Source organism: Aethalodelphis obliquidens, unplaced genomic scaffold (assembly GCF_003676395.1).
Source record: "Aethalodelphis obliquidens isolate GAN/ISIS:26980383/991018 unplaced genomic scaffold, ASM367639v1 scaffold7, whole genome shotgun sequence".
Lineage (NCBI taxonomy): Eukaryota > Metazoa > Chordata > Mammalia > Artiodactyla > Delphinidae > Aethalodelphis > Aethalodelphis obliquidens.
In genome coordinates, this window is record NW_020837951.1 from 11,029,964 (window position 1) to 11,055,639 (window position 25,676).

At 53.9% G+C, this 25,676-nt stretch overlaps 1 protein-coding gene across 1 annotated transcript; it reads right to left on the bottom strand.

Moving 5' to 3' along the window:
* Positions 1-4,867: 4,867 nt before the first annotated feature.
* On the bottom strand, positions 4,868-25,115 carry LHX2 (LIM homeobox 2). The gene is made up of 5 exons (XM_027104905.1): positions 24,225-25,115; positions 22,486-22,688; positions 21,118-21,521; positions 15,277-15,482; positions 4,868-5,954 (listed from the first exon to the last, which is right to left on the bottom strand). Exons 1-5 carry the CDS (start codon positions 24,342-24,344, stop codon positions 5,667-5,669), a joined length of 1,221 nt encoding a protein of 406 aa, XP_026960706.1. The 5' UTR covers positions 24,345-25,115; the 3' UTR covers positions 4,868-5,666.
* Positions 25,116-25,676: the final 561 nt, after the last annotated feature.

The following is a 25,676-nucleotide window of genomic DNA, read 5'->3' on the forward strand; positions in this document are numbered from 1 at the left end:
GAGGTATGGATGTTACAAGAATGAATGAACAGTGATACCTATAGAAGCTGGGCAATGAGTACAGAGGGGTTCATTATACTTTTCTGTTTACTTCATCGATGTTTGAAATTTTTCATAATAAAAAGCTTTGTGTGGGCTTCCCTGGTGGCGCAGTGGTTGAGAGTCCGCCTGCTGACGCAGGGGACATGGGTTCGTGCCCCGGTCCGGGAAGATCCCACATGCCGCGGAGCGGCTGGGCCCGTGGGCCATGGCCGCTGAGCCTGCGCGTCCAGAGCCTGTGCTCCCCAACGGGAGAGGCCACAACAGTGAGAGGCCCGCATACCGAAAAAAAAAAAAAACAAAAAACTTTGTGTAAGATACACCAACCTGGGCTCCCCCACAGTGTGGGTATTTTAGATAAGCTGCTGGTTCTGAGGAAGCTAGTTCTGAAGCACAGGTCTGGCTAGAGGCTCTCCAAGGCAGCTTCCATCTCCAAATTTTCGGTGATTCTCTCCTGCCCACAGGAGTGCTGCTCACTGGTGGAAAAATCCTACACCCTGAGCACCCTTCTGCCCTCTCCCTGGATCCCCCTGTGGCCTCAAACACTTCCAGGTCAGTCGCCGGATCTTCCAACTCAAAAAGTTTCCCCAAACATCCACCCCCGTTAGGACCCTCTTCTGGGCTCCCTCTGCCTCTTGAACCTCCAGTCCAGGTGCACAAGACCCCAGGATGGGCCGGAATTGCCTAAGTGCCCCCAGCCACAGTGCCTGGCACGGTGGATGGATGGATTGATAGGTGCTAGCTGAATTTCTAGAACTGCAATGAAAATCTCTTTGTGGCCCCCGAGCTGTGTGATCCTGAGCAAATGACCCCTCCTTGGCTTCCTTCTCTGTGAAATGGAATGACACTCCCTGCCTCCTGATGCTGTGGGAAGGGCTCAGTGAGATAATGAACATAACGGCATGGCAAGTTGCGTAGGGCTTCCATCCCATGCAGAGCCGGACTCTCCTTCCTTGGGGCTCCTGTAAGCCCCCAGGCTTCCCTCATGCTGACAGTGTCTGGCTGTTGACGCGTCTGTCTCCCAGAAAGCCTGGGAGCCATAGGGAGGGGCCGTTGGCCAAATTATCTCCACGTCCCCAGACCTCGATGCCCAGCACTGGGCCACAGAGAAAGGGAGGAAGAGAGGAGGGGGAAGATGGAAAGGAAGGTATTAAGGGCCCACTGGCCCTCCTAGAGTCCCCAGGGGCCAGAGGGTCCAGGGCGGCCCCTCCCTGGGGCCTCAGCTGGCAGATGAAGCCTGGAGGTGTTCACTCTTGCCAGCAGAACGCACAAGCCATAGCGGCCAACACTTCCTCTCCAGGAAGCTGGTTCTGCCATGTGGGACTCTGACCTGAGTACAGGGGTGGCAAGGGGGCCTGCTTGGTTGTATCCTGGGCCTGCAGCCCAGGAAAGAACAGGGGAATCAGAGGCATCTCCCCAAGGCCCCCAGGGCCAAGCTCCAGCTGGTGTTCAAGGCTGTCCATGAGCTGAACCTGACCCACCTCCACAGGAGCAACCCCGGCCATTAACTTACTCTCCACTCCCCACTGTTCTCCGTATCCTCTTGCCTGTGCCCAGGCTGTGTCCTCGCCAGGAATTCTCACCCTGCTCCCCTCCTCCACCCGGTCACCTTCAGTTCATCCAAGATCCCCACTCACATAACATCTCCTTGGAGTCTCTCCCAACTTCTTGAGACAACTCCTCACCCCTCCCCTGTAGCTCCCCTCATATTTAGTCAAACATGAATATAGCATGCATACATCCTCTCATGGAATCCTAACAATCCTCCTACAAGGCAGATGGCTTTGGCCCCATTTTACAGATTAAGATACTGAGGTTCAGAGTGGCTAAGTACCTTGCCAAAATTCTTGCAAGGCAGAGAAGACTGTGGAAGGTCTCTTCCATCTGCCCCAGGCTTCCCCTCTCTAGGGAAAAGGAGACTTCATAGGATGAGACAGAGCAGGGGACAGTCATTGTCAAAACCTCAGCCCCTGCAAACTGCCGAATGCCAGGCCTGGGTATAGGTCCCCAGAACCAGGAGGCTCTCCATGTTCACAGCAGGTTGGAGACCAAAAGGTTTTGGTGACGGTTCCTTGGTCCCCTCTGGAGCCAGCATGCAGGGAGGTGGCAACACTGCCCCAGAGTCTCAGGTAGCAGTGATGACAGCGTCTTCTCCCTCCCTCCCATCACCAGGGGACAGCGCTGGGCTGGCAGCCTAAGCCCAGCCTCATCCCCTGCCCCACCGAGCGCCTGCTTTCCAGTCTGAGTCTCTGTTTATTTGTGCTGCGCTTTTGGTGCCACCTTCTCCCTCTCTGAGTGTCACTCTTCACCAGTTCAAAACGACCATCTCTATTCCTCTCGCTCTGTCTCTCTGTCAAGGTCTCTGTCAGCCTCTGAGTCTGTCCCAGGATCTCCCTTCCTCTCTGAGTCTTCTCTATCTCCATCTGCTTTTCTCTCCATCTTGTCATCTCTCCACCTGTGACTTTGACTCTGTCTCTTAACCTGGATCCCTGTCTCTTGTCTCTCTGCCTCTTCACTGCTCTGTGGCTGTTCTCTCTCTTTCCATCTCTCTTTCCCAGTCCACTGCGGATCCGCCTCTCTGCCCTGTATCTTTGTCCCCGTTGTCATCTCTCTCTGTCTCTGCGTCTGTGCACATCTTTGTCATTGTCCCTTTCTGCCTCTGTGTCTCACTCTTTCTCTGCCTCTCTCCCCATCTCCCCGTCTCTGTCACTCTCTCTGAGTGTCTCATTCTGTGTGTGGTGCTCTCAGTCTGGACTCAGGGGAGAGCAGTGCCTTCTCCACAGCACCCCCCATCCCTGGCCCAACAGCAGGCCCTGCTTCCAAAGTTGCTCCCATGTAGAGGGCAGGGGACCCCTGGGCATCATTCCAGGGCCTGCTCCCTCTGGGTGGCAGTGCTGACAGACAAGATAGGGATCGGACTCAGGTCTGTCCAGGCCTGAGCAAGGAGCACAGCCGGGTTATGTGGGGGCATCTGGGTGCCTGCAAATGTTTGCACGTGTGCAATCTGGGTTTGTATGCGGGTCTCCCTGTGTGGGGTGCTCTGGGTGTCTGTCTGGATAGATCTGTGAGCGTCTGGGCCTGTTTATGTCTATCTGCTAGATTTCTGCACGTGCGTCTTTGTGTGGGGCTGTCTGGGTGTGAGCACATTAGCCTGTGGGTCTATCCATCCATTAGAGCCTCAAGAGTGTGCCTGTGTCTGTGGGTCCCTGGGAGTACCTGGAGTCGGGCTATATCTGTGTGGCTGTCCACGGGCCAGGCCCTCTGCTTGCATTCTCTTACCTAGTCATCAAGGAGGTGTAGATTCTGTTACCCTATTTGACAGATAGAAAAGTTGAGGCTCTTAACCCACATGCTTGGATGTGTGACTACGAATGTGTCTGCTTGAGGTTGAGAGCTTGGCATCTGGAGACAGACCTGGTTCAAACCCTGGCTCCTCCACCACTAGCTGCCTGACCCCAGGCAAGGTGGTTAATCTTGGGCAATCCTGACTTCATTCAGCAAAAATGTATCAATCAAAACCAGATAAAACTAATCCATGGTGCTACAAGTCAGAATAGGAGCTACCTTGGGAGGGGTTGACAGGGAGGGGGCCCAAGGGAGACTTCGGGGTGCTGTAAATGTCCTGTATCTTGATCTGGGTGGTGGTTACATGGGTGTGTTCATTTGGAAAACAGCAATCAAGCTGTTCATTTCAGAAATGTGCCCTTTATGCACATTATACATCAATATAAAAGTTTACAAAAAATTTATTGAGCTCCTACTATTTGCCAGGCATTAAATTGCAATAGAAACAATAGTGCTGTGTGTGTGTGTGTTTAACATTTCAGAAAGTGAGTCGCTTCAGGCTTTGCATACTTTCAACCCATTCCTGCCCTACTCCCTTTCCCCACATGGTCCCAATCATGATGGCAGGAGGAGGAAGGGAGAGGGACCACAGTCCTGGGCTGGATTGCTGCCCTGCCCAACCTTGCCTGGCTGTGTTCTCCTCAAAGCAGCTATGATTTTCCCTCTGGGTTTTCAAATTGGTGGGCACTGTGGGGCATTTTGCTAGACGACGGCTGGCATTCGATCAAGCTGGTAACAGAGTACTCTGCAGTAGGGCTCAGGGCAAGAAAGGAGAGGTATAAGATGCTCAGTGGACAGACGTCACACCTGCTTGATGCATCCAGCAATGACAGGCAGTGCCTGGATACACACATTCCTGCTCTCCACCTGCAAGGTCCTGACGTGTCACTTGTCATTCCATAAAATATATTGAGCTCCTACATGCCAGGCCCTCTGCTGGGCCCCGCAACACACCTCACTTCACCCTCACTACAACTGTCATATAAAGGTCATGACTGTCACCTTCCAGCTGAGGAAACTGGGGCCTGGAGAGGTGAAATGACTTCCTTCAGCTCACGCTGCTCCACAGTAGAGATTCCAACCTCATTCTGCCTGGCTCTCAACCTCCATCCTCTCTGGATGCATCTTTTCTCTGGGCTTCTGAGGTTACCTGAAGCTTTAGTAAAGGAACCAAATTCATTTGGTTTTGCCCTCTTGGAAGATTTTGAAATTTTGTGTCTTATATTAGGAAAACTTGAGCTTATGTTGCCCTTTGGTGACAGCGTTCACTCATCATGGGGAAAGGCCTCCCTCATTGCCTGACATACCCTTCCAGCCCAGGGAAGAGCAGAAGAGGCAGGTGTAATGACCTTTGAGTTTTGTCAAAGGATCCAGCAGGGCATGCTTATTTAATATTTGAAAGAACACATGCATGAATGAATGGTATTTTGCTTACATGCTCCCCACTTAGCACACGTGCTAAGATGATCTCTTGTCTGTCTCTGCCTCCACTCTAAATTCCTTAAGGGCAGGGACTGTGTCTACTTCATCTCTGGATCCCAACAAGCAGCCCAAAGTCTGGCACAAAAGAGGGTCCTCGCAAATATTATAAATTATTATAAATAGGGGAAGACCTTGGAATTGATCTCTGGGCTTCAGTAAGACTCTTAAGTCCTGTGAACTCGGCACACCTCTGAACAGCAGTGGCACCAGCTAGTTTCAGTAAGTGGTTTTATTACTGGTTAGATTTTACAAATTCTGATATTTGAACAGACTTCCACCTTAAAATTCTAAAACAACAAAGCGACTGTTGGAGGGGGTTTGATTTTTTTCCTTTTTTTTTTTTTCTTTTTTAGGACTATTCAAAGTAACAAACTTTTTTTTTTTTTTTTTTTTACATTTTTGCTCTGGTCATAAATATACAGAGAGAAAAAGAGGGAGAGAAAAAATGAACAAGTCATCCAAAGTATGGAGATAAAACAGTATTCCTAAGGCACGTGGCAGTCTTTGAAAATACAGAAGCTCTAGCCAACTTAAATTATTTGTTGTTTTTCCTCGCTCAGTCCACAAAACTGTACAGTGACACAAATGTTGTGTTGCAGATAGATCTTCCAAGTAATTCCAGTCCACACCGCTGTGTCTGCAAGGGGCGTAGTTATTTTCTTCCTCATTTTCCAGGCGAGATCCTAAAATGTGGTTAGTTAGTTGCTCAAAGCCTCTATTTTAAAATACACTTGGAATTCAACTAAAGATAATTTCTTTTTTAAAGAAATTGTGGGGCGGGGGCGGGGGGCCGAGAATCATTAGAAAAGGTTGGTAAGAGTCGTTTGCGAGGGGCTGTGAGGCTCGTGGCCCTCCAGGTTGCCAGGCACAGAAGTTAAGACGGATGTCACAGTCGGCAGGGTGGGGCTAGTCAAGTCTGTGAGGGTGGTGGGCGTGCTGGAGGGGCTGAGCGAAGCGTTGGACAGCTCCGAGGCCGGTCCTGATGGCGTCCCCGTCTGCAGCGCCGCCTCCGTCGACTTGTCCACGCCAGTGTTTTCCTGCCGTAAAAGGTTGCGCCTGAACTTGGCCCGGGCGTTCTGAAACCAGACCTGCGTGGGGGAGAGGGAAGGGCTGGTCAGAGGAAGGCGGGCAGGACGAGGAGAAGAAGGGCAGAGCATGCCTCCGGACTGTTTAACTCAGAGATGCCAATCGGTGTTCTGCCGGAATGGGGGGGGGGGGGTGGGGGAGCTGTGTATTAAAAAGTTGGGCTGGCAATATTTTGTTTTGTATTTTTATTGTTAATACAATAAAAATGTCCTTTCCTCGAATTGCCTGTTACTGGGTTTCCCCTTCTGTTAGAAGTTTCTCAAATATTGTAGCCACTAGCCACATGTGGCCACCCAACACTTGAAATGCGGCTAGCCCCAAGACGGCTGGTCTATAGGTGAGAACCACATCAGATCTGAAGGAAGTAGAATATCTCGATGGTAATTTTTATTTTGATTACACGTTGAAATGACAATATATTGGGCCAAACAGGATATATCCTTAAAATTAATTTTACAGGTTTCTTTTTGCTTTTTTAATGTGGCTACTGGACAGTTTTCAATGTAAAATTACATATGTGGCTCACATAGCATTTCTATTCTGTTCTGGGAGATTCACACAAACCGAATCTCGATCATTTTCCACCATGGTTGAGAGGTTCGTTTTTTTGGCAGTCGCCTTTAAGCGGGCAAGAGATCCCACAAATTGTTGTGGGTACCATTTTTCAAGTTTTTCATGGCAAGTCTGGGAAATACCAGAACGATGTAAAGAACACACAGGAATCAGTCAATAAAGAGTTACTAAGAGGAAGAGAAAGACGCAGCTCCTAATCCCTGCCGCTATCTGCTGGAGAAGCCGCCAGCATCCTGGACCACTGGGTTTCAGGTCTCAGGGCGGAGTGGACAGAATGGGAAGAGCTGCCCGATGAAAGATTCCCTCTCCCGACCTGCCATGTCCCAGTATCCTTTACGAGGGAGGTGGGGTGGGGGGCCCAGTTACTGAGCTCTGTGTGAAAAGAATGCCCAAGAGAGAGAATAAGGGTTTGCTTTCATTTTCCCTTGAGCACCGACACACGCACACATTCGCACCCACACCACTGCACACAAGCCTGTACACACGAAGCATCGATACTTATCTACACAGCACCCCCCAGCCAGTATGCCCACCCATCGAACTGCACAGAGAGATCCCGCTGTACCCCGAGGTCCTCAAAGTACTTTGGGAGAAGCCAAGAAAATCTGGGGGGAGGAGGGTTGCGGGATGGGGTGGGAGGTTGTATCTCCCAGAGAAAAAAGCCCAAAGGGCAGGGCCCCTTCCCTTCCCTTTGCGTGAAGAAAACGCTCGCCGGAAGCCTCCCGGTAAAACAGAGGGCCTTGGGGAACTGAACAGATTCTAGGGTGTCCAGCTGCGTCCTTCCAGGTGCGCCTGCATCTCCTGTCTTCCCAGTGTCTCAGACAGGGATCGGAAGGGCCAGCCCTCGGCCCCACCCTCCCCTGGGGACCACCCCAGCTCCAGGGGCCCGTGGCCTCAAACCCTCTTTTTGGTGGCCTGATACAACTTGGGCTCAATTAAAAAGCACAGCCTTTAGAATCCTGGAGTAAGGAGGGAGATGCAGACCCTGTGAAGTTGGGAAACAAAGCTCTCTCCCGCTGGATCTTTCCAGGAAGAAAGCACATTTTCCCTGGCCTTTGCCCAAAGCAAGCCCATCACCTCTTCTGGGGGCTTGCAAGTAAGTACAGTGCTTCTAAGACCAGCCTCGACAGGCACTTCTTGCGATGGGGGCTCCTTCCCTGCCCGGCCTGCAGGAATCTACAGAGGTGGGACTCTGTCCTTCTGGCCCAGAGAATGACCGACGGAGAACATGATGGAGAAAGCCCCCAGACACCCTCAGAGAGAAGAGGCGACTTCCCCAAAGTAACACTGCAGATTGGGGATGAGGAAGCCTGGAGCTGTGACACTCTTGCCACCGTCCTGTCCTGAGCATGTGTGGCCCTGTGAGCGTCCTGTGGGCCTGACTCTCCAAGTGGTAGCAGGAGCGGGAAGCCCCGGGGGCAGTGCATCGCCCATCGGTCCGGGGCTCCAAGCCCTTGGGAAGGGCTGGAACAGTTAGTTGCTGGCTGTTTGCTATTTCTCTGGCGTTGCCCCTAACAGAGGTTTGTAAACAATGACACCATCTTCCACAACTGCCTTCTCTGCTTTACCGAATCTGAGGCGCTGGGAATCTGGTGGATGAAAGTCAACAACTCAACTAAAAGCCATCTGCTGCGGGGGTTTGTGTGGAGTTTGTTTCTCACCTTAAGCCAGGCTTCACCAGAATTCTCCTGGGTATTTCAAAAAAAATCCCCTCCCAAGAGGTTGTTGGGACAGGGACCTTGTCTAAGTCATCTTTATATCCCTGGGGATATGGCAGAGGGACTGGCAAAGATTAAGAATCAGTCACATGCATTGAGTTAATAGTAATACTAACAGATAACATTTACAGACCTCTTCATGCCGGGCACCCAGCCATCCTCTAACATGCACGGTCACAGGTTATCTCCATGATAGGCCAAGTAGGGAGGTACTATCATTATCCCCACCTTATAGATTTAAAACCAGAGAGGCTTGGAGAGGCAAAGTCACTTGCCCAAGGTCACACAGAGGCCAAACTGAGATTAAGATCCAGGATTATCTGCCATAAAAAGTCCATGCTTTCCCTACCACATGATCCGGAGTGAGTCAGTGAATGAATGAATGAATGAATGAATGAATGAGTGAATAAACACAGAAGCAACTATGATGTAGTGGAAAGAGCACAGGCTGTAGCTTCCAGCTCTGGTTCTGCCACTGACCAATCAAGTGACCCCTGCTAGTCCCTTACCTCTGGGTCTGCCTCAGTTTCCCTACCTGTACAACAAGGGAGTTGGACCACACCACATGATCTCTATGGCCTCTTGGAGTGCTGACAGGCTGCGATTCTCTGGCAGCTGCAACAAGGAAGATGATCTGCTCTACCCACCCATCTTCTTAAACTGACAGCCCTCTCTCTTCATCTCCAGGGAGTGCCTCAGTCAGGTGCCCAGGGGATCCCCAGTAGGTCCTGGGTGGAGGAGGAAGCCCACATGGTTACATGGCTCCTCCTCAGACACCCCCTGGCCCTGAAGGCTGAGCTTTGCCTCGCAAATCCCCTTCCCCAGGATTCGTTCATCAAGGAGACCAGGAGGGTCAGTGGGAAACCCACTCTGCCCCACAGATCCCCTCCAGGGCCACTAAGGAAACCAGCCAAAATACAAACGCTTCAAGACCAAAAATGCCCACTGGCGGTTTCTTTTTATGACATCAAAACCAACGGCTGCATCCAAAGCATCTGACCAGATGGGACGAGTGGAAGTCACCACACAGCCACTCCACGCAGTCGCAGAGGAAATGCCTTGTGACGAATGTTATGTGAGGAAAAAAAAGGATAACGAAATGACATCCTCTGGTATTGCAACTTCATAAAGCAAATAATAACGACCAACATTATTCACTCAGAAGGCAACGTCGAAGCAACGTTCTAAGGATTTTACACATATGAACTCCTGTTAGTGCCTTACACGGTCAGCACTGATATTATCATCAGGTGAGGAGACTGAGGCCCAGAGCCCAGCCAAAGACGCAGAGATGAGATGTGCCTCCCAGCAGGCTGGGCCCACGCCCCTACCCACTACTTAACTTCCAAACTGCACACCTGGATTACTGGTTTCCTGTGTCTTCATATGGGTAACTTTCCCCCCTAGTTTTCTAACCTGCCTGTATGGTGGTTCTATTATTTTATAAACTTTAAAGAAAGTTTTCTTTAAAGAATAAAAAATAATGAGCAGTGGACTGGATATCAGGACCCCTTAGGTCCAGTTCCAGGGCTACAACTACTTTGCTCTGGGGCCTTGAACAAGTCGCTCCACCTCTCTGGGCTTCAGTTTCCTCTCTTCTAAACGGAGAGATTTGGGCCAAATCACCTATGAAATTCCATCCAACTTCAACCATCCGTGACTAGATCAAACACTCTGTACAGCCCTGTGCAAATGACATGCAGAACAATGCTCACTCTCCCCATTTTATAGGTGGGGAAGCTGAGGCTCAATGAACTGAAGTCCTAGTTTAAACCTCACCTCCTCAGGGAAGCCACTCCTGACCACCTCCCTCCCCAGGTCAGGTCCCCGTGTTTATGCTCTCGTTGCACCCCTATATTTTTCCATCCTAGCACTTCTTCTATTTTATTTTTGTCAAGAGTTAAATAAGGGTTCTGTGGCCAAATACACTTGGGAAATGTTGGACTAGAGAAAGTTGAATCTCTTCAAGATTTCTCAATGCCTGTATTAATGCCAGTGTGCTCTGATCTCTAAGAGAAGGATGCAGTCAATCTTTGGCATTTCCCAAACTTATTTGGCCCTGGAATCATTTAAAGGTATTTTTACTATGAGATATTTCAAATATACAGAAAAATACAGAGGTCAATCTTATCACCATTTTAATTATTTATAAAGTACCTTGCTGGACATTGTCTCCCCTGTGGACTGTACATTCCAGCCGGGCCTGTTCATTGCCAGGGTCATCACTGAATCCTCAGTACCTCATGCCCCGCCCAGAACACGGCAGGTCAGTGTATTTGTTGAAGTGAGTGAATGGAGGAAAGCTAGTGTCCTCAGTTCTTGAGCTCTCACATAGGCTAATGATGACTAACTGGTCATCTGAAGAATGCTTTTAAACTGCTGGTTGTTAAAATGTATTTTCCTTCAAAGTCACACTGGGAACCCCTAAGGAGACGTTCACCCATCCAAATCCATCAGCTCACCAGCCCCTTCCCCAGCCTAGGGCACCTTAATATTCTGCCTTCCTAATCCTTCCCCAGGAAGGAAGAGAGGCAATGCAGAGGCGCATGGATGTGCTGAGCAATGCTCTCCAAGAACTGGTAAAGCTTAATGTCTTAATGGACTTCGGTCCAAGGAGCCATTCTGTCTCCTGGTCACCTTGCCCACTGGTGACAAGTGAGTACTGTGATTGTCATGCTGCTGCTTCTGGTGACAATTCTGAGCACTTTTTACACCCCTAGGGCTTTACAACAGAATTCCTGCTTTCCTACCAAGACATGGCATCTATGACTCACTCCTCCCCTTGTCCCCCATCTGTCCTGCTGCATTCGGCAGCTACATCCAAGGGGAGGGGGCGCTGAGAATCCCAATCCCTACACTGTGCCATATTGGAAAGAGCTGTGGAATCAAACCAATCTGGGCTTGACCCCTCCCATCACTTATTAGCTGTGAGCCTCAGTGCAAGGGTTTTAGCCTCTCTGAACCTCAGTTTCCTCATCTGCAAAATGAAGATAATTAAAATTTCTCAATGTGTGCAAAAGGGGATGGTAGACTGAACCTTACTAGGTAAATGTGTATGAAATTAATATTTTTGAGTCCCTCATATACACTTTATAAATTACACTTTATGTCATCTTATTTACTCCTTGCAACCACCTAGTGAAGCACTGTTATCATCCTCATTTCATAGCTGAAGCTTAGAGAGGTTAAGTCACTCGCTCATAACCATTCAGAGAGTAAGTGGGAGGGCTGAGTCTGGACCTCCTATCAGCTCCAAATGCATCCGGGGCCTGCCACACACACACACAGACACACACACAGACACAGACACACAGACACACACACACACACACACAGACACACACACACACACACAGACACACACACACACACACACACCCCCTACCTCATCCACTTCTGCGAACTCAGCCTCAACCTCAACCTGCCCTGCCCTTCAGACTCTCTCCACAGGGTCGAGGTGGACCACAACCTGCAGGGGGCACCCGAGGCCTAGCACAATTAAGCTTGTGTAGCCAGTGATGAGAAGCCATTTCATGGGCACCTACTTTGTCTACTTTGTACCAGCAGGCACCATGCTGGAGCCTTCCCATTCATTGTCTCAATCCTCAGGAATCCTCAAGGTACAAGCTATTATTATCTCCACTTCAAAGACAAGGAATTGGGCTCTGAGAGAAGAAGTTAAAGTGCCCAAATCACATTGTTGTTATGTCAGAAAGGACTTTAATCTCTATGTTACCTTCCAAAGCCACACCACCAGCTGCTTCGCCCCAAACTGCCCCCATCCCATCTCCCCTAGCTGGCCCATCAGTAGTCAGAACACCTGGGAGAGAGCCCCACCCTGTCAATGCCTGGCTCCTGTGTCCTCAAGTAAATCACTTCACCTCACTAGTTCTTAAGCTTCTCATCTGTAAAATGGGCAGGAAAATATTAAGGTAAGGAAGATGAGTGCCTGGAAAGACAAGGCTTTGCAAACTGCTGCATAATCATGAGCTGCTGTGCTGTTACAGAATACTAAGCATTTGTGCAGGAGATTGGGAGGTCTGGGAGGAGGGAGAACAGGGGTCTGATGTGTCCTGTGGGTATGACTGCCCTCACCCCAACAACGTACAGGCCATAAACGATACTCACACTCAGAGGCTGTCACTGCTGGGTTGGCTTAGAGGAGAAAGGGCAAGGCCCACTGATCAGACGCGCCTGGATTTGGATCCAGCGCTGCTACCTACCAGCAAAGTGTGACTTGGGGCAAGTGGCAATCATTTGGGTCTCAGTGTTCTCCCATCTGTACAGTGGAGGAGAAGGGATCATGATGCCTGATAGCGAGGACTCAATGAGCAAGTGTACTTCATGAGTCTTTCAACACATAGCAGACACACAGTAGAGCACTCAAACATTTATTGATTAGTGCTTCTATCAGTGATTCTCTCTCTCAACTAGTCCCATGCCCTGGCTTTTCTGAGTCCCCATGGTGGAGAGGGCATGCAGGTGTGAACAGCCCTGGCTCAGGATTCTAGGGGAGGAAGAGCAAGTCTAGACCCAGGTCACACAGATGAACCCTTCCTCACATACAGGGTAGGTAATTGGTTTCTCCCCTGGTCTCCCATAGAAACTCCCTCCCGACTGATCACACTATGGGGAAACTGATTGTGGGTCTGTCTCGACACCTAATAGGTGAACTTCTTCAGGGCTAGGACTGTGGTTCATTCACCTCTGTGTCCCCAGGGCCTGGTGCCAATAGCTATTTGGTCAGATGAAAGAATGAGAGATAACTATGCTGGAAATCCAATGTGTTCCTACATCAAGCTCCCTGCCTTACAGAGGCCAGCAGAGACCAGCGCCCCACCCCAGATTCAGACCCAACCACGGACATTTGCTCTTTATTTCACTTAATCTGGATAATTGGCGAGGTATGTGCCCTAATGGTGCCCATTTTACAGATGAGAAAGCTATGGCTCAGAGAGGGTAACTAATTTGTGCAAGACACACTGCCAGTGAGTAGACGGGCAGAACGGAACCCAGCTCTGCCTGACTTCAAGTCCCTGTTCCTGCCCCTGCCTGCTCTTAGGGCTTTTTTCACGGATCCCTTTTCCCCCACCAACTCACCATAAGGGCATCTAGAGAGAGGAAGGACTACTAACCAGAGAAAAGGCAGCAACCACAGATCCTGCGTCCAAATTCGCCCAGGGCTGAGGAACAGAGGGGGCGCCAAGAAGAGTCGCCCGACCTAATCCCCAAAAGGAAAAGTCGGAGGAAAACGGGCCAGCGGGATCTGAGACCCCAAGTGGCCGCCTCTTCTAGTGCCCTGGTCAGAGGGACCTTGGGCAAAACGGATCCCAAACAGGAGGGGCGGGGCCTGCGGGGAACTCCAGGGCGGGGGGCGGGCCCAGAGAGGCGCATCGGCGTCTCATTGGCGGGTCCTCAGCTCCCTCCGCTACGTCACTGAGACCGCGCGAGACCAAGCTGCGCCAGACCCGTCGCGGTGCGCCTGGCCGGCAGCCGGGAGCCTGGGCGCCCGGACTCCAGGCTTCCCGGAGATCTGCGGACCCTCGCCCGCGTCACAGTCCCATCCCGCCACCAATGTCACCTCCAAAATGCTTTCTTAAAAGTTCTAACAGACTCGCAAGAAAGCTTAGGGTGGCTTCACAGCCTTCGGTGTCGTCACCATCACCCTCACCCACTCGGTGTCGCCACCCACCCCCGGGCCCTCAGTCCTCAAAGACTTAGGGCTAGGGGGTCGGTCGCACTGGCCTGCCCTCAGATTCCAGCACCACTCCTCCTGCTGTGGGACCACAGTCAACTCACTTCATCTCTCGATTTTCTTACCCAAAAATGTGCGTTGTTATCCCTACAGTCACACGTTCTGAGGAATAAATTGGTTAAACTAGCTATAAAGGGAGCTATTCTCCCACCTTATCATTGTACAGATGTGGAAACTGAAGTCCAACCACCAGAATAATTGTTTATACTAGTTAATATCAGTCAACTGATTATTCTAGTTAATGTTATCCTAGCTACCATCCACTGAGCGGTTGTCAGCTACTGTGATGGGCACTTACATTATCTCAATTGCTCCTCCAATAAGCCTTCAGTGTAATTTCTTGTGCCCATTTCACATACAAGGAAACTGAGGCTCAGAGGAGTTAGGTGACTTGCCCAGGACCATGAAATGAGTAAGAGGAGGAGCTGAAGATTTTAAAAGTGGTGACCCAAGGCTCTGCCACAAGTTTGGGTCATACAGGCAGCTGGGATACCTGTATCCCCAAATGGGGTTCTTAACATTTTGGGGGTGGTGGACAGACCCTTAGGGTATCTGGTGAAAGCTCTGGATTCTCTCTATCAAGAAAGCACCCTCACATACAAGTGCAATGCTGCTTGTTTTCAGAGGCACCCATCTACTTCCAACCAGGGGATCTGCCCTAATCCCTCTCCCTTACAAACCTTGCTTCTGGGAGAGTCTGAGAAGCAACAAAGAAACAGAAGGTAAATCTAGAGAGAAACAGGAGAGAGAGAGAGAAAGAGAGAGAGAGAGAGAGAAACTAGAGAGAGCAAGTGAGGAACAAGAAGCAGAAGGAGCAAATGGCTAACAGCAGGTGCCTTGGACGGGCATCCTGGTTTAAGGGGCCAAGGTTGCCGGTGGGGGTGTGGGGGGAAGCTCTGGTTTAACTGAAATGCTTGAACCTTTTACAACATGAGCATATTTGAGTGTCACTTGGGTAATAAATAGCAACTAAGAATTGCTTACAAGAAAGAAAAGAGACTGAGTGTGTAGACAAAGAGGACAGAGGGACACACAGACACAAAACAGAAACACTGAGGGACAAAACTTGAAGGAGAGAAGACAAAGTTAGAATGGAAAAAAAAAAGATTGAAATACAGCTAGAGATAGACTGAAGAGATGGAGAAAGAGAACAGAGAAAGATAAAGAGATAGGCGGACATAGAGTGGAAGGTCCTTCCAAGGCCCACGGCCACTGTGGGATTCCACCCCAGGTCCTGACGCCACAGATGCCCCCACCCCTAGCCCCGGCCTGGCTGACCTGGAGGACCCGCTTGGTGAGGCCCGTCTTTTGCGCGAGCTGCTTCAAGTCCTTGGCGTCGGGGTTGTGGTTAATGGCAAAGTAAGACTTCATGGTCCGAAGCTGGTGGTGCTTGAAGGAGGTGCGCATGCGCTTCGTCTTCTGGCTGCTCGGGTACGGCTGGTCGCGGTCCAGGTGCTCCGCATCGTTCTCGTTGCAGCTCAGGGCTGGGGAAGGAACGCAGAGGCAGCAGGTGAACCTCCTGGCCCGGACCCCCACAACACTGCTAAGTCCACACCCACCCCACGCTTCGCCAAATGTTTCTAGCCTCAGAACCACACGGTGGGTGCTGCACCCTGGTGAGGTGGAGATATTATCCCATTTTATAGATTTATAGGGGAGTTTGAGGTTCAGAGCCATCTACCCAGGGTCATTCAGCTAGGAAATGCTAGATTCAAACCCAGCTCTAGGGGAATCCAAAAACCATTCTGAGCCATCATGTTACAATAATAATAGTAATAATAACAACAGCTACAACTTGTCAATGACATTCAACTCCACAAGATGTGCTAAAGGGCTTTACATGCACATTTTCATCCTCAAAACAACCCTTTGAGCCAAGCATTATTTCCCCCTTTTTACAGATATTGAAACTGAGGCTCCGAAAGGGAAGTCACTTGACTGCAGAAGCAGGCCCATGATCTCCCCGTTTCTCCCTGCACTCCCTAAGGAGGAATGCAGTCTCCAGTCTCCCCTGACCCTTCCCCCCACACAGTGTCTGGGGCAGGCACCTGGAAGTCACAGGCTTCAACTCACTTTCCATACTCTCCACTCACTTTCAGTTCTCCCTCATCAGTTCCTACAACCAAAGGTACTGGCACGATCCCTTAGCCCTGGGCCGCGGGCACTGGGTCGAAGGTTGGAAATTGTATTTTGTAGCTTAATCCTCACCACTGCCCTATGAGGCAGCTGTTTCCCAGTTTGACAAATGAGGTGAATGAGGCAGGGAGGTAAAGCTATCTTTGGAAATCTCATGGAGTGGCAGAGTTCTAACCAAAAGGGAAGGAAGCTGGAGGAAGAAATGAACATGTATGCCACACCCAGGGTATGCCTTTGGCTCTACATACATGGGCGGAGGGGGGCTTCACTACTGCTCCAAGGGGTGGCTACTGCTATTCACCCCATTTTAGAGATGAGGAAGCTAATGCTAAGGAAAATAAAGCCACACCATTGGTTATGGCTGAGCCTAGATTCAACACTGCAGTGCTTGCCTCCTTGCTGTTTCTTTCCCCTACACCATAAAGGCAGGCAAAAATGAAGCATGACTCTTTGGGGAGCCCGTCCCCATCCAGAAGGGGCCCAGCTGGGCCTGCCAATGCCTGGAAGGCACCGGGGTGGGGGACAGGGATGGAAAACTTGGGCCTCAGGAAGTTGCTTAGCAACCTGGTGGCTGATGGGGACATGCAGGACCCCTCTCCAAGATCCCCTCAATACATCCTGAGCCATTCCACACATAAGGCTTACTTTGGGGAATGCCTCATAAGAGATTAATTCATTCCCCCTAAAGTGGGCAACTGGGAATATATCTCCTGTCTCATCACATGCCCATAATAGAGCTGCAGATTTAGCAAATAAAAATACAGATTGTCCAATTAAATTTGAATTTCAGATAAACAATAAAAATTTTTTTAGTATGATGTCTCAAATATTGCATGGGACATACCTGTACTGAAAACTGCTTTGTTGTTTGCCTAAAATTCAAACATTGGTGGCATACACTCATACTAAAAAATTATTCATTGTTTATTTAAAATTCAAATGTTGTATGGGATACACTTACACTAAAAAAATTTACTTGTCGTTTACCCAAAATTCAGATTTAACTGGGAGTCCTGCATTTTATCTGGCAATACTACCTCAGAAGTACTCCTGCTCTCCTGGTGACCTACTCCTCCCCTGTCCAAGTGAGGAGTGGTCCCTTGCAGAAAAATTTCACAAGATGCTGGTCTTGTCCCTAACCTAGGAGTTGTCAGCAAGTGGCTACACCTCCTAAGGGCTCCTCCCATAGGCACCCAGGCACCCAAGTCCTCCAGCCAGGCTACTCCCACTGAGAGTGCTCAGAGTGAAGAACGAGGATCCAGCAATTTAAAGGGGATCACAGAATGACTCCGAATGGGATCCATGGAAACTGCCCTGCCCCCACTGTGGGGAGCAACCCTCTTCTTGCCCCTAGTCCCCAGCTCCATGGGAGGGGGGGCAGGCCTCCCCACAGGGGATCTCTGGGCCCATTCCTCCGCCCAGCCCCTGCCTGGGCCTTGCTGCTGTTAATGAGCTCCATGGGGACCCTGGCGCCCCACGAACCCAAGGGACGTGCCCTGAGTGAGGCCTAGATGGGGGGAGGTGGTTGGGGGAGGGAGAAAGAAAGGGCAGAGAAAGGAAAGAAAGGGACAGATGTAGAAAGACAGAGAGAATGGAGAGAAAAGGAGAGATGGTAGGGAGGGAAAATGGACAGAGCCAGGAAAAAAGAGAGAAGAGGCAGAGGAAAAGAAAGCAGTGGATATGGAGAGAACCAGAGAGAAACAGCTACAAAGACAGAAAGAAACCAGGAGAGACACAGAGAGAGCCTGAGGGGACAGCAAGGCCCGGAAATAGTAGGGATGTTGTGTGGTGGAGGGTCCAGGCCACGGAACTGAATCCCAGGTCTCAGGGAGACTGGGTCCCTGCGGGGTGGCTTTTTCGAAGCTGTTACAGGCTGGGGAGCGGTGAAAAGGGGAAAGGGAGAAAAGGAGAGGAGGGCAGAAAAGGAGTCGGCCCAAGGCAGGGAGGCCGAGGCCGGCCAGCGGCTGGGGCAGGGGGCTGCGCTGGGGGCAAAGAGGCTGTTGAGCCCAGATTTGGTCGGTGCCCCAAGCCCCGCACTCTCGCCCCCAGCTCCCCAGAAGGATCACGGTTCCCCAGGATTGGGTCCAGGGAGGAGCAAGGGGATGAGGGGAGGGGGAGGACCAAGCTTTCGCTCTCCTTTTTTTTTTTCCTCTCAATTAGGCCGATTCAATGGAGCTAAAGAGCTCGTAAAATCATGAATAATTTACTCGTGATCTGTTATTAACCCATCGGGTTTCGAGCTCTTGTCGCTGGGACTGAACCTGTAATCAAATCTGACTTCGCCTCATTTTACTAAAGACTAGATTGTAGGTTCAATTGTCTAAATAATGGATTGGAATCAAATCAGTAATTACGCCGCCAGGCACACACACACACACAGAAAGCTGGGGCTGGGGGAGGCCCGGGCATCCGGCCGGTCCGCGCGGGACTCCCGTGGCCACGGCGCGCAAACCCGGGCGCAAAGCGTGCGGCCCGGGCCCCTCACGGGCTCCGGCAGCCTTGTCCGCGACCCCGGCCAGCGGGCAGCCACGCTCTGGGGTGGGATAGGTTTCAGTTCCGCCTCTGGGACCTGGGCTGCGCTCTCGGACCAGAGGGGCAGCCAGAGGAGGACCGCCGCGGCCATCGCCCCGGAAGGACTTTCCGACCCTGCGGCCCCGCCGCTCTGACTGCCCTTCCCCGAGCGAAGGGCCGGGCGCACCGACGGCGCCCCCTCGCCACTCTGCCCGAGCTCACCGCGCTGTAGTGAGGTGCCGCCGCTCCTCCACCGGACTGTCCCCCACAGCGATGGGCTTTGCAGGGGGTCCGTGTGGCTGGGCCCCTGGGTGCGGGACACTCACACAAACAAGCTCGAGTCCTCACAGTCAGAATCACGCACACACGCACACACACACTTGCCCGGACACACGTCCGAAATCTCACCCTCCACGGGGCCCTCTTTCCAGTCCCAGCGGCCCCGCGGCCCACACTGCGGCCATTTCTCTCCTGCCAGCGCCGGGAGGGGAGGGAGGGGGACAGCAGCCAGACCAGGGGAGGCCTGGCCGGGCTGGAGCAGCGAGGGAGGCTCCCCCTTTTCCCAACCTAGTCCCGGGAGCCCCGAGTAAGCGAGCCGCAAAGCCACCGGCGGCACGCAGTGCGCGGTTAAGCCCGGGCCAAGGCCAGAGACGTGAGCGTCGGGAGAGAAAGAGACAGGAACAGAGAAACGGGAGACGCACGCAGAGAGAGAAAGTGGCGCCTAGAGAGCCGAAAGGAAAAAAAAAGGAAGACAGGGACCAGAGAGAAAATGACGAGATGGCATGCGTGGGGAAGTCTCGTAGAGGTGCCAGCTCCTCTGAAACTCAGCCTCCAGCCACATCTTGCTCGGTGCGGCGCGGCCTCGCCAGGGAGGGCGGCGGAGCAGCAAAAAGCACAAATACACCTCGGTACCTCCTACCTTTCAGTTGCGAACCCGGTTGCGAACCTGTCTGCCCGGGAAAACATAATCCCGCTCCCAACCACCACGCGCCCTGTGGCCCAGCCCGCCTGCTGTTCCTACTGGAGGCCGACCCCACTTGATAAATAGACCGGCCTTGTTTTGGGGGACCTGATCTGGACTCCGTGTGGTCTATTCAGGGTGGTGGGTGACGAGGGATGGAAGTTTTGGAGAGCCGCATCTCTGGTAGAGCCTTCAACAAATATTAAATCCGCCTCGCAGACCTGGCCGCAGCCCCTTCACCATTTACCAGACTGGGGGCTGTATTTTCCTCCCAGCTCCGCACACCAAGACACACATGCCCCACGATCACCCAACAAGCAACTTCGTTGGAGCGAACAGGGGATCCCCACCCGCCTCCCATCCCCCCCCCCCCCCCGCCCCCCGCCCCGAGCCAGCTCAGATTTTTAAAAATCAAAATAATCCTGACTTCTTCCCCACCACAGCCCTCTCCGCACAGTTCAGGGTTTTTGTTTTGTTTTGTTTCCACTTGTGCATTGGACTAAGGGGAAAAGGAGAAAGAAAACAAAGTCTCCGAATCCAATTCTGTCGCAGACGAAATAAAGAAAGTACTTGCAAATAAACTCTATCAAGTTCAGAAGCCCAGGGAGTCATAAACCTTTCCCGGCCGTGCAGACTTCGGGCAGATGTTAATGGTTCAATTTGCCGGGCCTCAGAACCCCCGCAGCTGTCCTGAGCGTGGAGGGACGCGAGAGGGGGCAGAGCCTCTCCCGGAACAACCCGGGGTTCAAAGATGCCGGAAATGCGAAACAAGTCCTCCACCCTACCCCGGCGCAAGGCCAGGCCTACTGGGTCCCAACCCGGGGCGCCGACTTTGGAGGGTCGCGGCTCTCATCCCAGCGCCCCGCTGTCACCCAGAACTCGGAGGAAGAGCCCCGGGGGGAAACCGAGACCTGGCAGAGCAGGAGGATTGGGTGGGACACTACGACCCACTTTTTCTCAAAGGCTCCTGGGCCCAAGTTTCCCGAGCCTGCCGCACTCAGGACACTTCGCATGACCCCGGCTGCGGGCCAGGCCAAGCTCGGTGCCCGAGGCCACAGCCAGTGCTTTCTCTTGGGACCCCCGCCGCTCTGCTTCGCTCATCCATCGCCCCAGATCCTCTCCCTCAGCCACGCCAACCTAGAGCCTGTTTGGTGTCGGCTCTGCCTTGTTTTCTCTATCCTTGCACTTTCTGCACAGCAAAGTGGGTAAAAGGCCCAAACCAAAAAGCTGTTTCTAAAAAATTTCTCAGCGACATGGTCCTGCACCCAGAGCATCAGGACCATTAATGCACCCTCTCCTCCCGCTCCAGCCGAGAGCGCAAGGGCTGGAGCCCAGGGAGCTAATGTCCCTTCTGCCAGGTCGTCCGGTGGGCCTGGGGAAGCTAAAGGCTGGAGTACCCAGAGTGCTATAAGTATACATGTATAAGACACTGAAATTCACTCGGCTCTTGGCCGCTGACGCAGTGCACTTTCCCTCAACCCGTCGGGGCGCTCGGGGCGCCTCGCACTCACCAGCGTTGTAGGCCGCCAGGTCCGCCCCGGGCCCGGGGCTCTTGCGCTTCCTCGGCCGCCCCTTCTGCACCGTGCCCACGCCATTGTAGTAGGGAAGACCCAGAGGGTTGGCCCCGGCTGCACCCAACCCCGCGCTCTTGGCCGCGGCAGCTGCCGCCGCTGCGGCTGCCACATCCGCGTGGTTGAAGTGCGCGGTGTACTCGCCCTGCAGCAGCGCCTCGAAGTGCAAGCGGCAGTAGACCAGGCTGTCCTTCATGCCGAAGTGGTCTCCCGTGGTCAGCATCTTGTTACACGTAGTGCACGTGAAGCAGTTGAGGTGATAAACCAAGTCCCGAGCTCGCATCACCATCTCCGAGGCCGAGATGCCTAGGTGGCAGCGGGCGCAGCGCTGCACAGAGAACCGCCTGTAGGGACCATCGAGGGAGGGACTGTGGGGACACACGGTTGGGTACCCCCCCATATCCCTCCTCCAAGTGCCATTGCTGCCACTGGCGGAACTCCACTCCTCAAGACTGGCAACCAGGTCTTAACTTGGAGGATGGGGGGAAGATGGAACTAGATTTTGGCCCAGGTCTGGTCCTACCCTGAAATATAGTTTCCCTTAACCATTTTCGTGCCTACAAAGACTTTACCCAGAGTCTGAGCAAGCCCTAGGAAAGCCTTTGCTCGGGAGTAAGGGGAACTTCCCAGTTACCCCTTCCTCAACCTCTAATCCTGCCCTCCACAGCAGTGCCTGGGCATCCTACAGACGTTTGTAATTTGTAAGAAACACAGAGACAGAGAGAGAGAGACAGACAGACAGACAGAGAGAAAGAGAGAGGAAGAAAGAAAGAAAGAGGGAGAGAGAATAAGCAGACCTAACCCTAAACCCAGAGAGGAGAACCAAGGAACCTGGAGTCTGTTAGTGATTCCCGTTCTTCAGTCCTGGCCAGTTTTCACTCCCATCTCCAGGAAAGACCCGGAAATGCACCCAATCCCCCAGCTCTCCCTCCAACTTTGTTCCACACCAGCCTAGACTGCCTGGGTTTGGGGGGGGGGGGTGTGCCTGTTTCTGTTCCCTCTAGTTGACCCAAGAAACTTCAAAGGGAGAAGGGTGCAAGGACCCCCAACCTGAGCTTATTTTTGGTCTAAGCTAAGAAGAGGACACTTTCTGCTTTTCTCTGGGTCCCTACACTTCGCAGATCTTTCCAAGATTTCCCTCAAATTGCTGTTTAAAAAGGATGTCATCCAATTTGTACTGGCTTGGAGAAGGGAGGACCTAGGTAGGGAACCCTCCCTTGGGACTGGAGGGAAGGCAACCAGAGAAGATTGCATCTGAGATGAGGGGTCCTGGGTGCCCAGGGCAGTGGGTCCCGAGGTGGGGGCTACCTGTAGTAGTCTTCCTTGCAGTAGATGCTTCCATCCTTGCTGAAACAGGTGAGCTCCGACTCCAGGTTGAGCTTGCACTCGCAGCACTTGAGGCAGCGCATGTGCCACTGTTTGTCCACCGCCAGCAGGTAGTAGCGGTCGGAGATCTTGCCCCCGCAGCCGGCGCAGAGCGCAGCGCGGTCACTGCTGATGGACGGCATGGTCTGCGGAGGGAGGGAGGCGCGAGTCCGCAGCGCCTGCGTCAGCCTGCGACCCCGCCGCCACGCCACAGGGAACCGGGCACCTGCAGCTCCCTCCGAGGCTCCAGCTAGCCCTAAACGCGGGGGTGGGGGTGGGGTGCCTGCCAGGGTGTGCGGTGCTCTTCCTGCACCCCAAAAGGCCCATATCCAGGGGGCTCAGGACCCAGGCCCGCCCATGCAGCCCAAGCCGGGCACAGGCCCAGGACCGGCTGCTGGCCTGGATAGATCTTCCTCCTTACTTCTCCCCCTTCCTGTCCCCTCTGCTCTTTTCCCAGAAAGGCTCATGCTGTGTTTGGGGACTGGGGGCAGCAGTGGCTACTTCAGCCAAGCCCTCCAAAAGCTTCCCCCGAACTGTTTCTTAAAGGAGCCACTCTGCTGGGTCCCAGGAAAAGGGGTAAGATGACCATTAAAAGTCACCCTCCACACAGACTCCTCTCCAGAGACTCGGTGGAGCTCCTGGCCCCTAATCCCAGTGATCTCTGGATCCTTAAGCCGAAGGTTCAGGCCAGGGCAAATCGCGGGGCAACCTCTGCCCCTCCACCACCTCTGCCACATTGTCTGGGGCCCTCTTGGGTCCTGGGAGATGGTGAGTGGGGTGCATGGGCACCCTCAAAGTCTCTGAGCGCAGGATAGGCCCAATCCAAATCCTCTCCTAACCAAACTGACAGGCTGAGAGGGTTTAACTGGGGAAGAAGAGCTCAGAAGCAGAGGCACGGGGGCTGCTGCTCTTGCTTTCCAAGCAGAGAAGCTTCGCTCGTGCTCCCCACCTCCTTGGCCTCTAAAGGTCACTTCTGGGCCCGGCTTGGGCAGCGTCTGCTCATCGGGCCCCCAGGGAGGTCTGAGGCAAGGAACTGGCTATTTGGGGCTAGGCTGGTGGAGCCAGGTGTGGAGATCCGAACGGACTCTCCTTCCACAAGAGCCAGGCCAGAGCCTGAACTCCCGGCCCTAACCGAGCCAAGTCGGGCCAGCCAGGAGGCCCAAGATGCGAACAACGAAAAGCCCTAGCCTAGAAGACTTCGACCCCTGAAACTGCGCTGGGACGGGAACCCCGATTGCCAGGAGGCGGGGAGAGGCCCAAGTCGGCTGGAGCCCCAGTGCTGCCGGTTTGTTCGCCTTCCCCGCGCCGCAGGCGGCGCCGCCAGCAGCCAGAGCCGAGTGGTGGAGGAGAGCGAAGGGCTGGCGACCAAAGAGCCCGTTGAAGTGAGAAGAGAGCCATCGGGCCGCGGGTAGGACTTCGCTCCCACTTCGGGAGAAATGCTCTCTTCCACCCTCAGCGTCTGAAATTTCGGTTTCAACCTTGTTTCCCTCCTCCGCCAGCAGCCGGGTTTCCCCTGAGCCGGGAGCTACGGGCCTTGCATCCTGTCCGCAGAGCCCCAGCGTCCAGTCCCGTGCGGCACGAAGGACGCTCCCCAAATTGCCCCCAAACTTAGGAGAGCAGAGGAGCAGACCGAGCCGGTCCCGTCCCAGCTTTTGGCCCCGACCCCGCAGCTGTGCGCCTACCGTCTCCGTGTCGCCGCGGTCGATGGCGGAGCTGATGGCGGGAGCCTCGCTCTTGGCCCTGCGGTCCATCTCGTCGATGACCCCGTGCACCTCGGGGCCCGACAGACTGTGGAACAGCATCGCGGCGGGACCGGCGGGGCCGGGGGCGCGGCTCCTCCGCGGGAGGGCTTGCCCCCCGCCTCAGCTGCCTGGCGCTCCCCGCGCTAACGGGCCCGGTGCATAGCCACCGCGGCCCCGGCCCCGCCCGAGCTCGGCTGTGCCCCCAGGCCGGGCTCCGGGCCCCGGGCGCCCGCGGGCCAGGACGCCTCCCGCCGAGGAGCGGGGGCAGCTACATCGCGGGGCGCCTGGTCGGCGGCGCCAAAGCCAGGGTCACAAGGGCACGGGGCGGGTGGGGGGGGGGGTGCGGGAGGGGGCGAGAGACCAGGGCAGAGGTCAGCGCCCGCCGCGGGCGCTTTCACGCCGCGGGCATCGCCCGCCCGTCTTCGGCGCCCCCGGCGCAAAGCAGGAGCGCAAACTCTGCCCGAGGCTGCGACGGCTGCGGTCGGGGCTCACCCGGGAGCGACTAGGTGCCCGCGGCCGCCCAGCTGCCTGGACCGCTCCCCTCCCCGGGATGTGCCCCCAGCCCAAGGCAACCCGCCTAGGCGCTGGGTCGGCTACTGAAGTAGGGGTTTCTCGGAAGCCGGCGAGCGGAGCAGAGACACCGGGAGAATTGAAGAAGAGGAGGAGGAGGAGGAGGAGGAGGAGGAGGAGGTGGAGGAGGTGGAGGAGGAGGAGGTGGAGGAGGAGAAAAGAGGAGGAGGAGCAGAGTGGGAGGAGGAGCCGCCGGCCGCGGGCCCAGCCGCGCGCAATGCTCTCCAAGAGCGCGCCGAGCCCAGCCCCGGCTCTGCAGTCCGCGCCAGCCAAGCGTCCGCGCCTTTTCTACAGCCGCGCCTGACATCACGTCCTGCTGCCGCGCCATTGGCCGCCCGGCACCCCGGGCCCTGGCAGCGCGTGCTCCGGGAAGGCGGGAGACCCGAGAGGGAGGGGAGCAGCTAGAGGAGGAGAGGAGCGACGAGATGGTGGGAGCTGGTGGGCGAGGCTGGAGGGCGGGGGCGGGAGGGAGGAGGGAGAGCGCGGGGTTTAGAGTTTTAAGCTACAAACAGTTTCCTGCGATTGCTTCGGGAAGGAAATTTAAACCCTCTTTCCCCGCCGTCTCCAAACTATGAAGGCGCAGCCGCCAGAGGATGCTTGAGGAGGTCTCACTCTGGTCTCCCCTCGGCCCGGAGCCGCCCCTCGGGCACCGGCTGGGGAGGCCTGGGAAGGCAGGCCTTGGAGCAGAGCTGGGAGAGCCTTGGGCCGCTTGCCGCCGAGTTCTGCCTTCGGCCCAGGCTCCGCGCCGCGGGCTGCGGACTGCCGCGCAGGACTCCCGCGGACCCGACTGAGCCAGAGAGGCAAGAACCGGTGGGAGCTGTG